This window comes from Ambystoma mexicanum, chromosome 12 (genome assembly GCF_040938575.1).
Source record: "Ambystoma mexicanum isolate Mex_15411 chromosome 12, UKY_AmexF1_1, whole genome shotgun sequence".
NCBI classification, from domain to species: Eukaryota; Metazoa; Chordata; class Amphibia; order Caudata; family Ambystomatidae; genus Ambystoma; species Ambystoma mexicanum.
The window spans coordinates 164,435,429-164,450,232 of NC_090936.1; the positions used below are offsets into that span (position 1 = coordinate 164,435,429).

The following is a 14,804-nucleotide window of genomic DNA, read 5'->3' on the forward strand; positions in this document are numbered from 1 at the left end:
AACAAAAAAAGAAAGGTTTGCTTTTGAAACCATAACGCAATTAAAAAATGAAAACAAGAAAAAGGATAGGGTTATGAGAGTTATAAACACATTTTATAGCATACCTCAGAGATATTTTTTGTGCTGTAGTATCTGCAGATGAGTAGACCCCGATTTACAATGCGCAATAATCTACAGGTCCGAGAATGAACAGACACAACACTAGATTGTGACTACCAACACACAACAGGGACAGCCAGAGATCCTATGCACTCGTCTTCGGCGTGCTTCTTGCCCGATGAAGGCGTGGTGTGGAGGCTCGACAGTGACAGTTCGGCTTATGAGGAGACCGGAAAATGGCGCTCCTCTCCCATGCCTCTTTATCCACGTGGCCTATTACACTCAGCTGACTGCTTCTTCTGCCAGCTCCTGGACCAACATCTGTTAATGCCCTAGCTGTGGCAGCTGCTCAACACAAACACACAGGGCTGAATGCATGTCCTTATTTATACTGTTTTATTTGCTTTTATTTTATTTATTCAATAATTAAATGTTAACAATTTGCCGTACTTCTGACCATTGGTTTATTCGCAGTGTGCCAAGACACTGTGAGCATACAATAATAAAAAAAACACATCAGGATTTTTAAAAATACAGGGTCAGCTGCATTGGTCAGAGTGCGCCTCATGATTCAGGGTGTAAGATGGGGTGTGTGCTGAAGGCGGGACCCAAGTTTCACCAGGCCCAATCGCACCATGATGAGCTTAATTCTGTCTGTAGCACATATCAAATGACCAATTACATCCATTTCACCCATTTCTCGAATTGGAGAGTCTACTAAGCCCCACATTTCAGATCCCACGGGACAAACGCCAAAACAATTGTTCCTCCACTCAACTGGCCTAACACTGATCCATCTCCACGCAGGGAGAAGGCAGATCAGGAACATGACTGCATGCATGTGGCGAAGGGTGCAGAAACAGGAGGTCTGCCTGGATTTCTGCACCCTTCTGTGCATGCATGCAGAAATTCCAGGGTGACCTTCAGTGGATAATGGTGCTGGAGGCCAATATTGTCCAGCAGTGCCCCGGTGTCTTACGAGGATTGAGCAGGCACAAGACAACTAGGCACCATCCTGGCCAATCCAAGGGTGGGGTAGAAATGCAGATGCAGGAGGTAAGAGTTCCCGTGCCGTGCGGGCTCCTCTTTTGCTAACTGGCATTAGCATGTGCGGTGGCAGAGAAAATCCATGCAATTATGGCTTGCATAGTTTTTCTGTGAATCTGCCACATTCACAATTCATGTTGTTGGTACTCTTTTTCAGAGGAGAATTTACTGGCATTTGTTCTGCTGACCTTTCCTTGCAGGAGGAACCAGACCGATATGCAAATGAGTAGGTCTCCTTTGGTAAAGCACAATGCAATTACAGACCCTCCTAAGTAGGCAGTGCCCCATAGAATAGGTTGTTTGGCCTTGGTCATTGGGATCTCACATTTTTGGCAGATTTTGAAGAGTTTGGGGTTTCACCCTAAGTGCGTAAAGGCATTCCAGATGTGGCTAGAGCGACACAGCACCACTTCCACATCTCGCTTATCCTGCTCAACGGGGCAGAAACATGTGGCTAGGGCTCGCTGTCGGTACTGTTGTTCAGAGTAGAAGTGACTAGCATTTAAGTGCTAGACTTGCCAAAGTGAGCCACATACCATACAGCATATTTTTTGGTGTGTTTTCTTTTCAATGGAGGGACGCTCACCAGGGGTGTTGCTAGGTCTGGAAACGATCCGGGGCTACGCTAATGTTGGGACTGTCGAGACTCGAGGCTAGCTAGCCTTTTGGTTGTAACTCCTGAGCTTCTATCTGGGGCTACAACCAAAAGACCTAGAGTTATAGCCCCCTAACCCCCTCTAGCAACACCTCGGATGCTCACATTTTTGGTGAATTCAAAATGGATGTGTTTGTGCCAATCGTCACTCTAGCCGTTGCAATGCTTATTCCACTGTATAAGTGAAAGGCTTCTGGAGGTCTCTTTCTTTGCTGCCTACCCCTTTCACATATAGTGTTTTCACAATGACCCTTGACAACCATCCGACCAATGCAGGTAGCTTTTTTGTAGGAAGAGAGCAGTACATGCTTTGCATTTAATCTATAACACAGGATGGGATCTGTTTTATGATGAGGTACAGCACTGGTTGATATTTCACAGGTGAGCCTTTGATGATGCCGTAGACCACTTACACTCATGAAGAATACGCAAGCTGATTCTTCAATTCCACCAGAGTTCTGGAGAGTCAACACTGGGATTCCCTGTGAAAGCTTGGCTCCTGCCTCTCACCATGGACTGCAAAGTGGGCAGAAAAAGAGTCCCAAGATAAGGTCAGAATGATTCCGCAGATATTTTCCATCCCAGAGTCCCGGTGAGGAGCTGCTACATGCTGTGCAGAAAGCTGGAGTGGGAGGACTTCCACACTGTCCACCTTTGGAGGTTACCTGGTTTAGGGCTCAATGTCGCCTCAGTTCAAAGGCACCCACTGGAATCTGGGGAAAAGTGTGGCTAAGGATACACATAGCGCTCCCTATGGTCAGGGCACTAGTTAAGGCTGCCTTGAACTTATCCGGTAGAAACAGGCCCTTTATAACTAAAAAACAGAAAAGTTAAAGTTTTGTGGTAGGTTCTTCTGCTTTATTAACCTTGCGCTGCCCTTCGTTGTGGCACTTGGGTTAGAGAAGACCCAATAATCAGCAATTGACAAGGGATTGCAAAATGGCGGCCTGAGCGTAACATTACCACTTTGTGTATGGCGTGTCTCTGAAGTAGGCAGCGCCTTCACAACAACCACCAGCAGATCACACAGTGCGGCTAGTTGGCTTGGATCATGTTTGGTGAAACCATCCCCAAGAATGATGGAATCCAAAAATAGTCGAAATACACAGCCCCACTGAAAATGATTCCTTTAAAGTTGTTTTAGCGCCGAAGATTATATTAGCTTATGTATAAAATATTCTAAAAAATCTTTAGTGTGGAAAAATAAGAATATCTGAAGCTTCATATTAAACATTATGGTAAAATACATATTTACATAGTGGTAAATGCCAATACAATTATATACAATAATATCAAATACATTTAAATTATACATAGTCCTTCAAAGTCCCTAGTCAAATAAATTACACACAGCATAAAACAGAAATGTTTGGCACCGCTGGCGTGCATTAAGTACAAATGCACCCTCAAGGTTCACATCTTTCGTTCCAGAGGAGGCTCCATTGCTGCTACATGTTCTAATGCCTGCCATACACAGCATCTGGAAAGAAGCAGGATGGAGGCGGTCAAAGGTCGAATGGCAATGGCGGCTGTCGCTGGAATCACAGGAAGCGTAAACAGTGCTAGCGCTCACCTCTGTGGTAGTCCGGATTCACATTTTCATAAATGGGGAAGAGGGGGTTTTCCTGCTCGGTTCTAAGCTGCCTGGCCTTCAGCACGTCCCGCACACACTGGTGGAGGTACACATACTGGCACTGCAGGATGGGGAGAAAATCAGCAAGGGGTTAAACCTGGAAAGGAGGTGGGATCTCAAAGATAAATCAATGCAAGTGAGAGCAGACTTTCCGGTCTGTGAAATGAAATTCCTGCATGATTATACACACAAGTGAAGACGAAGACCAGTACGAATAAGAAGGACTATAAGCTTCCAGGTTGGATCTACAGGCTAGCAATGTATACCCATGCGTGCCTAAATGACTGCACTGAAATAAAACATGTGGTCTTCATAGTTTAGGCATCTAGACTTATGATGATAAACCAGGGCCTCATTACGAGTTTGGTGGTAAATCTTCTGAATGATCGCCAAAATCATTTACCTTTATCGCCACTTGTTCCCGTGGGTTTACCACAGGATTACAAGTGGTGGAAGGGCGGTGTTGATATCCATATTTGAAGTCTATTGGACTTCAGGGGATTTTGGCAGAATTACCATGGGTGTAATTCTGCCTCTGCAATTTGGCCTTTAAGTGACAGATCTATCTCCAGCATGATGTATTTATATATAACACACACACACACACACACACCCTGCATAATAGTTGCGCATGTCAGTGACTCTCGCTCGCAGGCACCAGGAGGAAATGATAGGCTCTCTGCCTAAAAAACCCAAAACACAAGGTTAATCCTAATTTCTGTCTAGGTACTTATTTGGGTTATGCAGTTACATCAGGGTGGAGTGAGGTTGACGGAAATATGTGAGGTCTTGGTTATTTGAACTAGCTTTTAGAAATCACTAGCGTGGGGATGGAAGACTTTCCAATTCTGATCTTAAGGCAGCAAAAGTGGCATATGAAGGTTGGCATTCTGCCACTTTTTGGAAAATTCGACCATGGGCAGGTGAGTACAGTAATATTTGAGTTTAAAGTCAGAATGAAGATTTGAATTAGAGCTCCATTGGATATCTATTCGATATAGATATATATATAAATATATATATATATAGGGCCTGTGGTAGCGGACCTGTAGTTATGGTTAAGTTTATCAACCAATAGGAAGAGCACTTTTTGCGGGGCTTACAACTTCACCCCCCCCCAGGATGAATCCTCACGAAATGTTGCAAAAAAAGTATATGGCCCCTTCATTTTGATCCTGCGTAGTGTGGTGAGATCTCGTGCAGGAGGGGGTTGGGGGTAAAGATATAGGGGTGTGCCAAAATGTGTGGTTTTTCCAATAGACGCATAAATAATTTGCTCACGCCTACAGCCCAAACCGCTGGATGGATTTTCACCAGATTTGCATCAGGAGCAGCGGCTTGGTCCCAAAAGTGTGCTTTTGTAAATTTGTGTAAATCCGTCCAGTAGTATTTTTTTAAAAAAGGCCAAAATGTAGGTACAAACAATGTGTGATATCTGAATTCGGGCCTGCTGATTGGGCAATAAAAAACGTGAGGTGCATCAGATTTTTAGAAACGCCCGCCATGTTAGATTCGTGGACAGCAGCCGGTAAAAACATATTAAAAAACACAACAGTGAATTTGTCAAACTAATGAAACAATCTCTGGGGAGGCGAGTCGTGATGAGGATGGGATGGGATATACACATAAAAAGCCCCAAAAAGGGTGGTTTTTTCAACTCTGATGTGCGTGATCAGTGCAATCCTGTAATGTTTGCGAACATCTGAAATGTTCGGGGACATTTATGCCATGCCTATTTCTTCATTACACGGTTGGTGAAAAGCAGTTTTTGGATGGCTAATAACTTTGGCGCCCCTAAAAGAAACTGCATAAAAGTTTGGAATTTCATTCTAGACCTGACTCACAATGGTTCTGTGGTGCTGATTTGTCAAGAGGGACCAAAATTAGAGAGGGGTCCCAAAATAGTTTAAAGGCTTATACATTTGACGAATCTACACAAACGTTTACAAACCGATTTTAGATCTAGAAATGAATGCTTTTGCAAAGTTTGGTGGGAATTTGTCATGAGAGGGAGAAATTAGAGGGAGGTCTCAACATTTTTATATGGCTTATAACTTAGTTGCCGTTTGAAACATTTGCAGAAATGTTTTCAGACAGTTTATAGATCCAACCTGGAATGTTTGTGCAAAGTCTGAATGGATTTTGTCAAGTGGGGGCTAAGTTGTATGACTATTTTATGTAATACATTCGGACACTTTTCAAAAAATAAAACATTGGCGGATTAGTAGCAAACTCGTGCAAGGAGCATAGGCAAGCACCTGAAATCATGGTTATGCAAATGTGTCCATATTTTATTTTTTGAAAAGTGTCATAATGTAGGTACAAATAAAGTGATATACCTTTAGTGACAGAGGTATAGCCTGTGGCCATGGGCAGTGGCCAGATTGTCCGGGTCGTGGCCTAAAGCGATGACCCCGACAATCTGGCTACTGGCCATGACCACGAGAGACTAGCAATGGGGTTAAAGTGGGCATGGCCACCAGGGACCGGGTATATGGTAAAGATTTTCGAAATTAAGATAGTTTTGAAAGGGGAAAAAAAAAAGTTCTGCTTGTGTGTACAGGTTGAAATGCTGGATTGGATTGCAGTAAATATGAACGAGGAGGGTCAGCAAGAACTTAAACGCATGGTTTTGAAAATATGTCCTGTATTTTATTTTTTCAAAGTGTAAGAATGTAAATAGAAAAACTAGTGATGTACATTCGGTGTCTACGTAGTGGGCCTGGCCCTTGGTAAATGCAAATTTGTACTCTGATTTACTTATTGGGAACTAGAGCAAGGCCGAAGCCCATGCCCCATGGATTTGGAGACTGGCCATGGCTGCAAGCCATGAGCACTGGCCATTGGTTACATTATTAGGGTATAGCGGACATTGAGCTAGGATGCAGGGGAGGTGCAGTGAATAATAGGGGTGGTTTGGTCATGGTGGAGCCTTATGACATAGGCAATTGAACGAGGATTTCCATCCCCAGCATGCGTTGCTGATAATGACAGACATAAGTATGTGTTGCAAAAATATGTTTCTTAAAGGAGGTTTATAGTTCTTTCATATATATGAAAAGAGGAATGATCAATAACTTATATACAGTGATGTAACACCATGTAACATTTTCACTTATAAAAACCTACTAAATTGTCAGAAAAGACTTTGTTAAAGGGCTGTTATGGTTATAATGCCTCTCACACTTGGGACTTCTCTACTCCAGTAGTGAACCAGTGGCGTCCCACCTTGGCATCCGAAATGCAGATGCAAAAGATTTGTAGTAGATTGTTAAGTGGCAGTTGGTGTATGGAAGATTAATATGGTCATAGGGTTATATGCACAGTTGTTGGAAGTGTTTGGTGGATGGATATGTGACTGTTTCAAAGCAGGCATTCAGGGAGTGTTACGAATATAACATTAAAAAGGGTAGAAGGGCTGCCCTGTGCAATGGTGTGCACCTGCCATCCAGGTCTCTTAACGATCCATGGCCTGGAAAGGGGACTGTGGAGACTGTAGATAGTTAGAAAGGTCCATCGATTATGGTCCTTATTGTATGCTAGAGAAAAGTATTTGGGACATGATACTTTTGTCCTTTTGTATTTGGTCCTTTTACATTTTTCGTTAGTATACAATTGTCCACTAGCATCCTGGGTGGGGGAGCCAGACAATCAGGTTGCTAGGAACGCAGGCTCGAACCGCTAGTACAAGCATGCGTCCCAAGCCGCCTGGTGGCTGGCTCTCCCCGCCGCCATCTATCCCCCCACCCGACCCTCCATTCCATTCTTTTTACAGCCCTCACCTAACTACTTATCTTATTTTGGTGGAGGCGGGTGCTGCCACCGCATTCGCTCCTTCTCTTTGTATGGAGCCCCTCCTTCCCTGGTGGCCATCTTGGAAAAGGATTTTCCTTCCTACAGTGGAACGCTGTGCACGTCCAACTGTAGGAAAGAAAATCCTGCTTTTTTTTTTTAAGCACCCCGGTTTACCGCTTAGCCAACCCAGGGTGCTAATGGTCTTCATCTCCCTGTGCAGGGGGTGGAAATGGGATAATGGCCCAGAGCCCTCGTTATCCGCCTTTGCTTCACTTGGGGGGATAACCTGGGCTGCCAGAGGTTCCAACAGAGGCTGGAACGGGGGATAAACGCCACATTATTTCCATTAGCATAACACAAAATGCTAACGGAAATATTGGAGAATCTTATTCACTCTATCTACTTTATTGAGAAATGTAAAGTAGATAGAGTCCATAAGATTGCTTCTTTTAGTTCAATTGTTTAGCTGTGAACAGTGGTTCCTAAAGGAACCTTTATTTATTTTTTGCAGGAGGGGTCAAAAAGTAAGTTGGGGAGGGAAATGAGGGAAGAGGCACCAACCACTAATATCGAGGGGCAGGTGGACAGGGGCAGATGTTGCACGTGTGTTACATCTAAGGTAGGGGCAGTGTTTCTCATGCTCCTTGATTACAGCTTCGAAAGCACTTTGAAATTGCACCCTCCTGCAGAGTGGTGTGTTGCAATATATACAGAGTACCGTTGTCTTTAAAAGATATGGATCAACAGCCTCTTTTGTCACTTGCAAGGTAGCTGGTGGGATTTTCTGTCCCACAGAAGTAGGCTACGTTGTTACAGTATTGGTTGAGGAAGATGAGGTTAAGCAAAACAGCCTAATTCTTGCTAAGAAAGGAACAACCTTTCTGAGAGCATTGCAGTGGTTGGATTTGGTGGCGCATAGAGGTGGTCCCGTGGGAGTACTGTCCAGGTAGTCCGCGTCTAAGTACAGATTTGCACTCCGTGCATTTCACTTCAGTATCTTTAGCCTTTGGTACATTTCCAAAAGTGGTAACAAACTGCCACACCAATGATTCTCTCTGGGTGCTAGAGGTAGGCACTTCCTGTACCTCACCTTCTTGGTCCTCTTCATTGTCTTTGGAAGTACTGCGCTTTTTTTGTTGTGTAGGTCCTTCAGCTGGTGGTGGTAGTGGTGGTGGCTCTTGAGGAGGAGGGATGGTAATAGATTACGCCACTATTAAGATAAATATCCGTTTTGCTAATATTCTTCCAAGTATGTGCTCTGTGTTAGATTGTTAATGGATAATGAGTAAGAATAGGTGTACGAGCTGTGCAAGGGTACATTTTGAGCTTGAAAGTTCATATATCACCAGAATATGCAGTTTCGAACTGCTCGCGAAGCAAGGATCCGTTTGCGAATTATGGACGTATTCACAAACATGTCATTGTGGCAGGCGTGAGCGGTCACGTGACACTTTCAGAAAAGTCAGCAATGACATCAGACGTTCGCAAACATCGATGAACACAAAAACAGTGGAAAAAGTTGCAAAAAGGGTATAGTTTTACACTCACCTGGTTCCACGGGGGCGCCACCCAGCAGTTGGCATTCAGATGTCCCTCCTTGTGATGGCCGGATGCGACCAGCGGAAGAGTTCTGCCTGGAATACAGGTAAGCTATGTTCAGGACTGGGAAACCGGGGTAAACAGCCTCCCACATCCCTGTAGGTCTGTGACCCTTCTGGACTTCTCCTCACCTTGTTTTAGATGTTGGCGGGTTCTCCGTCCTGCTGTCTTAGCAGGGGCATGTTGTGCTTGGTGGGCAATGGCGATCGAGTTGCTTCACTGATGCCGGCCCGTCTTGAGTCTTTCAGGTAGGTCTTATTGCTGTGAATATTGCTGTTCTTGCATGCCTTTTAACAATGTCTATTTCTTCTTAGGTACGCGGAAGTCCAATATGTGGCAAGGTGGAATCTGTGTTTCGCTGGTAAGTATGGGCGTTTTTGGAGCGCCTTGATGCGGTGAGTAGGCGCTATGTGCTGCGCTTAAGATGCCTTGCCTTTGCTAACCTGTTATCTTTTCCTCTCCACAGGTCGCGGTACTCGGCCGGAGTATGGAATTTCCGTAGTGATGCTGATTGAGGAGCGGCTGGCGAGGTAAGCCTTTCGGCACAGTTTGTTAATTGTACAATGTCTAATGCCTTGTTTCTTCTCTTTTACAGGTCCGTCGATCCACTGCGCTGGTTCCAGGATGATGGTCGGGAGAGCTGCGGACCACTGGCGATGAAGTTCAGGTAAGCTGCTGTCTTTTCTCACAATGTCTTCTCCTTTCCTTTGAAGGTACTGTTCTTCCGAGGTTTGTGGCTGAAGCTGAACACGGTGAGCGTTACATTGCAGAAATGCAAACTAACGCAATGCGTGTCAGTCTATTCGGGTGTGGTTTAAATAGCTTCAAGAAAGAAGTCCAGGTAAAATAGTCCCCATGGTACAACACCCAAAAACACTACATTGCTAGCCTGGTTTCAAGGAGCCAGGTTATGAGGATGTCTCCACATGACTGGCATTAATGAAAAGTAGTTCCCAAGTCCATACTCAAACATGAGGCTAGCGCCTAAGGCACCAGGACTGGCCCCAAGAAGGCCTAGGCTGCAATTTCTTGGGTTTAGTAGGGTCTGGAATCAAGACTCTCTCTGGCCCATAGGTTGGCTAGTGGGTCTTCAGAGTGTGGGTTGTGACAGCACTCCCCCCACACCCCCCAAGGCCCCTCTCAAGGTGTTCCTTCTGTCCGGCCCAGGCTTAGTTGGGAAGTTTCGATGGTAGCTTTTGATCACACGCGGTGCGTGAACATTTTCACAGGGTTCCCAGGATCTGTCTTTGGGTCCAAAACCTTTCCAATCTATTAGATAGTATAGTCTCCCCCTTGAGTACTTAGAATCCAGTATGCCTTTAACTTCGAATTCAAGTTCTCCATCGACAAGAATGGGTTTCGGAGCTGCTTCAATCCGTGTACCAGGTTGCATTGGTTTAAAAGGGACACATGAAATACCGGATGGATGCGTAGATTGGATGGTAAATCTAACTTGACGGCCGCTGGACTGATAATCGTCTTGATGGTGTAGGGTCCCAAATACCTGGGTTGAAAGGTTGGGTTCCTTTGATGGGTATAAACTTGGTGGCTAGCCAAACCTTGTCTCCTACTTGATAATCGGGGGCCTTTGTCCTGTGTTGGTCGGCAAATTGTTTTTGCTTGGCTTTGGCGTGAATCAGATGTTCTCTTGCCTTTTTGAAAGCCTGAGTGATGCTGGTGTGAAGGGTTTTAACCGCAGGCATTTCCAAATTGGTTGGGAGATCCAATTCTGAGGTACGCGGGTGTCTACCATATAAGGTATAAAAAGGTGTTTGCCCAGTACTGGAATGTAAGGAGTTTTTATATGCGTATTCAGCTATCCATAGTAAGTCCTTCGAGTCTCTCCGCTCGTGATGCAACATACACCGTAGGTATTGCTCAAGGGTCTGGTTGGTCCTTTCGGTCTGACCATCCGTTTGGGGTGATGGCTAGTGGATAACCGGACGTCAATTTGCGCCATTGCACAACACTTTCTCCAAAAGTTGGAAATGAACTGACTACCTCGATCAGAGATCAGGACTGATGGGAATCCATGTAATTTAACAATATTGTCCAGAAATATCTTGGCTAGAGTGGATGCATCTGGAAGGCCTTTGAGTGGAATAGAGTGGGCCATCTTCGAGAATAGGTCCAAGACTACAAGAATGGTGTTGTCATGACCACTGGGGTTTCCCTTAAAAGTGCCCCCAAGAGGTCTTGGTCAGTGGCTTATCATTCCTTGTCTCGGGGTAGAAAGAACCTGTTCGGTCACTGTCATTCAAGGATTTCCTCATCATCTAATATGGCCGCCAATCTGCCTTCCCTGAATTCAGCAGCATGGTCTAGTTGTTGCAGCCCTGCGAGTACATAAGCCCCTCCTCCCTGCTGTGCGGTGCTTCGCGTTGTCTCTGCCTCATGCAGTGGAAGCTTACTGCGTTCAGCCTCTCACAAAAAATTCCACAGACCCCCTTGAACCACAGACTTCCTTAGGTATTTCTAGTTATTTCCTTGTTCCCTTCCTTAGCCCTATGGCCCGTTTTTGTTCTTAGCATCTGTTCTTTTGGCACCTCAGTCACTTGTTGCCAGTGAGGAATTTAGTGTTTGTTCAGTCAGAAGGTGTCGGAAGAAGCCTTCACTTCTGTCACCATCTCACCGCAAGTATTGCTACATCATGAATCTGTTGTCCGTCAATGTAAATACATCGTAGCAAGTTATTGTGTGAGTGTTTAGCATCGCGCCACCTCATGAGTTACTTATTTGGTCTTAGCAGCGCACGCTTTCGTGAGCGTGTTTGATATCGATGCGTGTGAGAGAATTCAGGTTTAAAAAATGCAGGCGAACTCCATTTAGTGACATGTTTGCCTCACAATTACATTCCATCTGATGAACACTGTTGATATTAAGGACAGTTATTCCCTTGTTCTAAATATTTTTTCCGTGTTTCTGCATATGGATTATAAGCTCGTTCGGTTGGTGCTGATATGTGTGAATAGCGTTTTGAGGTGAATCTTCCACTTAGGTCGGAAACGCTTTCCTCATTCTATGGAATCATTTTAGGTATTAAGTAAAGGTTACTTACAGTAGTGACATCTTTTCTGGTTTAGAAGTAAGCACACTGTTAGACACTTGAGCTCCTGGGGTTTTCATTGCATTCTATTTCCTACACAGCAGCCAGTCCTAGGAAAGTGCTTTCCTCTCATAATTCAAAAGAGGCAATTACCTTCTATCTATTCACATAAGGTAGTTCCCCCCTGTTCCCAGCCAATAATCTCCTTCTTCAGGACATGCGCCCCTGCGCTGAATCAGGATGGATAGCCCATTAAAACCTAAGCTAAGGGGAGGAGAGTCGTTTTGGAAATTGTGGGAGGGTTATTAAAGGAAGTTAAAAAAAACTCATGCTTTTAGCTTGAATTCATTATAATAAACTCCCTCCCCTCCTATGTCCTTGAATTCAGGTTTCCAGTGAAGAGATCGTAGGGAACATAGAGAGTGCAGCGCGCACTAAGAAGAGTCATAGTATCTTCAGGAGTGGTGTTCCCGCAGAGTCCAAGGTAAGCGTTACAGAACGCGAAGCCGTGCAGAAAAGTGCTCTGCCTGGACATCATGGGAACTCCTGAGGTAGATCAGTTAACCCAACTTCTGGGAGAACTGAGGGCCGAAGTCCATGCAGCTCGGACTGAAACCAGTGCTCTTAGAAGAGAATTAGGGGTTAATATAGAGAGGACCGATGAGTTGCCTCGTCAACTATTACAGAATCAAGCGGGACAGGTGCCCTTTCCCCAAGGGAATCTCCAGGCTTCCTCCTCCACTTTGCCCCCAGTTCCAGTACAAGTAGTCATTCCAGGGAATATTCCTTTAGCGCCTCTGGAGCGTTTTACAGGGGATCCTAAAAGATTTGCTGTATTCCTGAATCAATGCAGATTGCATTTTTTGTGCCGACCAGGAGTGTTTCCCAATGATCAATCAAAGGTTGCATTTGTGTTGTCGTATCTGGGTGGATATGCAGCTGATTGGTCCATTCCCCTGGTTACTAGGGATGATCCTGTGTTGCAGAACTTTGCAGAATTTCAGAGAGAATTAAAAAAACTATTTGCTCGTCACACTCTGGATAATGAGCTGCTTTCACTCAAGCAGGGCAATCAGGAATTGCTTGCATATGTGGCTACTTTTAATAGGCTGGTGGCAGAAACTAATTGGCCCACAGAAAAAAGGACAACGCTATTTTACCGGGGATTGCCCAGTGAGCTGAAAGATGTTTTGGCTCAAGTAATGAATCCACCTGAGAATATCACGGAATTCATTGATCTCACAGTACAGTTGGATCATTGTCTACAGGACCGGAAAACAGATCGAGCTCGTCCAGACAATCGAGCCTTTGTGGTTCGTTCAAGAGAACCACTGTTGAGATCTGGAACAGATACTCATCCGGAACCTATGCAGTTGGGTGGAATCCGAGGTCCAATCTCCCAAGCTGAGAGAGAGAAAAGGTGTCAACAGCAGTTGTGCTTATACTGTGGCAAGGCTGGTCACTTTTTGAAGGACTGTCCAGTAAACCCGGCTAGGAAACCTTTGGGAGGAGTTCATCAGGACAAGAAAGATCAGATGGCAGAAAACTCCAGTGCCCGACAAGTTTAGAGGTCAGCTTGTCGAGCATGAAAAAGGTTGCAGCGACCTCACACTTCATGTTTCCAATTGTCCTATTTAGTCCAGAGTCCTACAAAAAGGCATGCTTTGACTGCATACATTGACTGTGGGGCCATTGGCAATTATATGGATATACATCTGGCAAGCAGATTGGGACTCTCTTTACGGGAGAAGTTAGAAGCTGAGAACGTTTCCGGGGTGGATGGCACACCATTGGTGTCAGGTCCCGTCACGCAGAGCACTAACACACTCATCATGCTTTGCCAGGAAGGACACAGGGAGAGGATCTCTTTTGACCTTATTCGAGCCCCACAATTTCAGATCATCTTGGGAATAGCCTTGTTGGAGAAGCATAACGCCTTAATTGATTGGTGTTCCCGAACGTTGACATTTGCCTCAGGTTGTAAGAGTGAATGTTTGTCTACCGAAGATTTAATGATGCCGGCCCAGCCTGAGTCCACTACTACAGTTACCTTAGGTCTTGTAGGTTCACTACCAGGAGAGTATCGAAAATGTCAGGATATCTTTCAAGAGGAAAAACAGGCCGAAGTTTTAGCCCCACACCGCCCTTATGATTGTCAAATTGATATCACTCCCAGAGCTGAGCATGCAGTAGAATCTATGCACTCACCGAAAAAGAAAATGTTCATTTGAGGTCCTATCTAGATCAGTATCTGGCTAATGGGTTTATCCGACCATGCAAATCACCGGCCGCCTCTCCACTCTTTTTTGTGTCCAAAAAGGGGGTGAATTGAGGACCTGTATTGATTACCAAGCATTGAATCAGATCACCGTGAAGAATTTTTATTCTCTTCCCCTCATCTCGACCTTGCTGGATCAAGTGACACAGGCAAGGATTTTCACCAAGCTTGACCTCCGAGGTGCCTATCATCTTATTCGAATTAAAAAAGGAGATGAGTGGAAAACCGCCTTTCTAACACGGTTTGGCCTCTTCGAATACCAAGTGATGCCCTTTGGGCTTTGCAATGCTCCAGCGGCCTTTCAGTCCTTCATGAATGACATCTTCAGAGAATTGCTAGACATCTGTGTGGCTGTCTACGTGGATGACATTCTAATCTTTTCCGCAAACCCTTCGGATCATGTTAGGCACGTGACTTCTGTACTTCAAACACTCAAGGGCAACTCTTTGTATGTCAAGTTAGAGAAATGTCAATTTCATGCTCCTGAGGTGGAGTTTTTGGGATTCATTCTGTCGGCACATGGAATCAAGATGGATAACCGAAAGGTCGATGCCATTCTCACCTGCCCTGCGCCCACTTCTGTCAAGGGAATTCAAAGTTTTCTTGGATTCGCAAATTTCTACCGACGATTCGTCTCTGATTTTTCTCGTTT

General features: G+C 44.9%; 1 protein-coding gene across 2 annotated transcripts in view; it reads right to left on the reverse strand.

Annotated features, from left to right (window-relative positions):
- Positions 1-481: 481 nt before the first annotated feature.
- The window catches only part of PTPRB (protein tyrosine phosphatase receptor type B), a 442,488-nt gene continuing 428,165 nt past the window's right edge, over positions 482-14,804 (reverse strand). For both annotated transcript variants that reach the window (XM_069628245.1, XM_069628246.1), the window contains 2 exons: positions 3,375-3,495; positions 482-3,281 (listed from right to left, as the gene is read on the reverse strand). In XM_069628245.1, the coding sequence (XP_069484346.1) occupies positions 3,259-3,281; positions 3,375-3,495 (144 nt within the window). In that variant the 3' untranslated portion in view covers positions 482-3,258. The remainder of the gene's footprint in view (positions 3,282-3,374; positions 3,496-14,804) is intronic.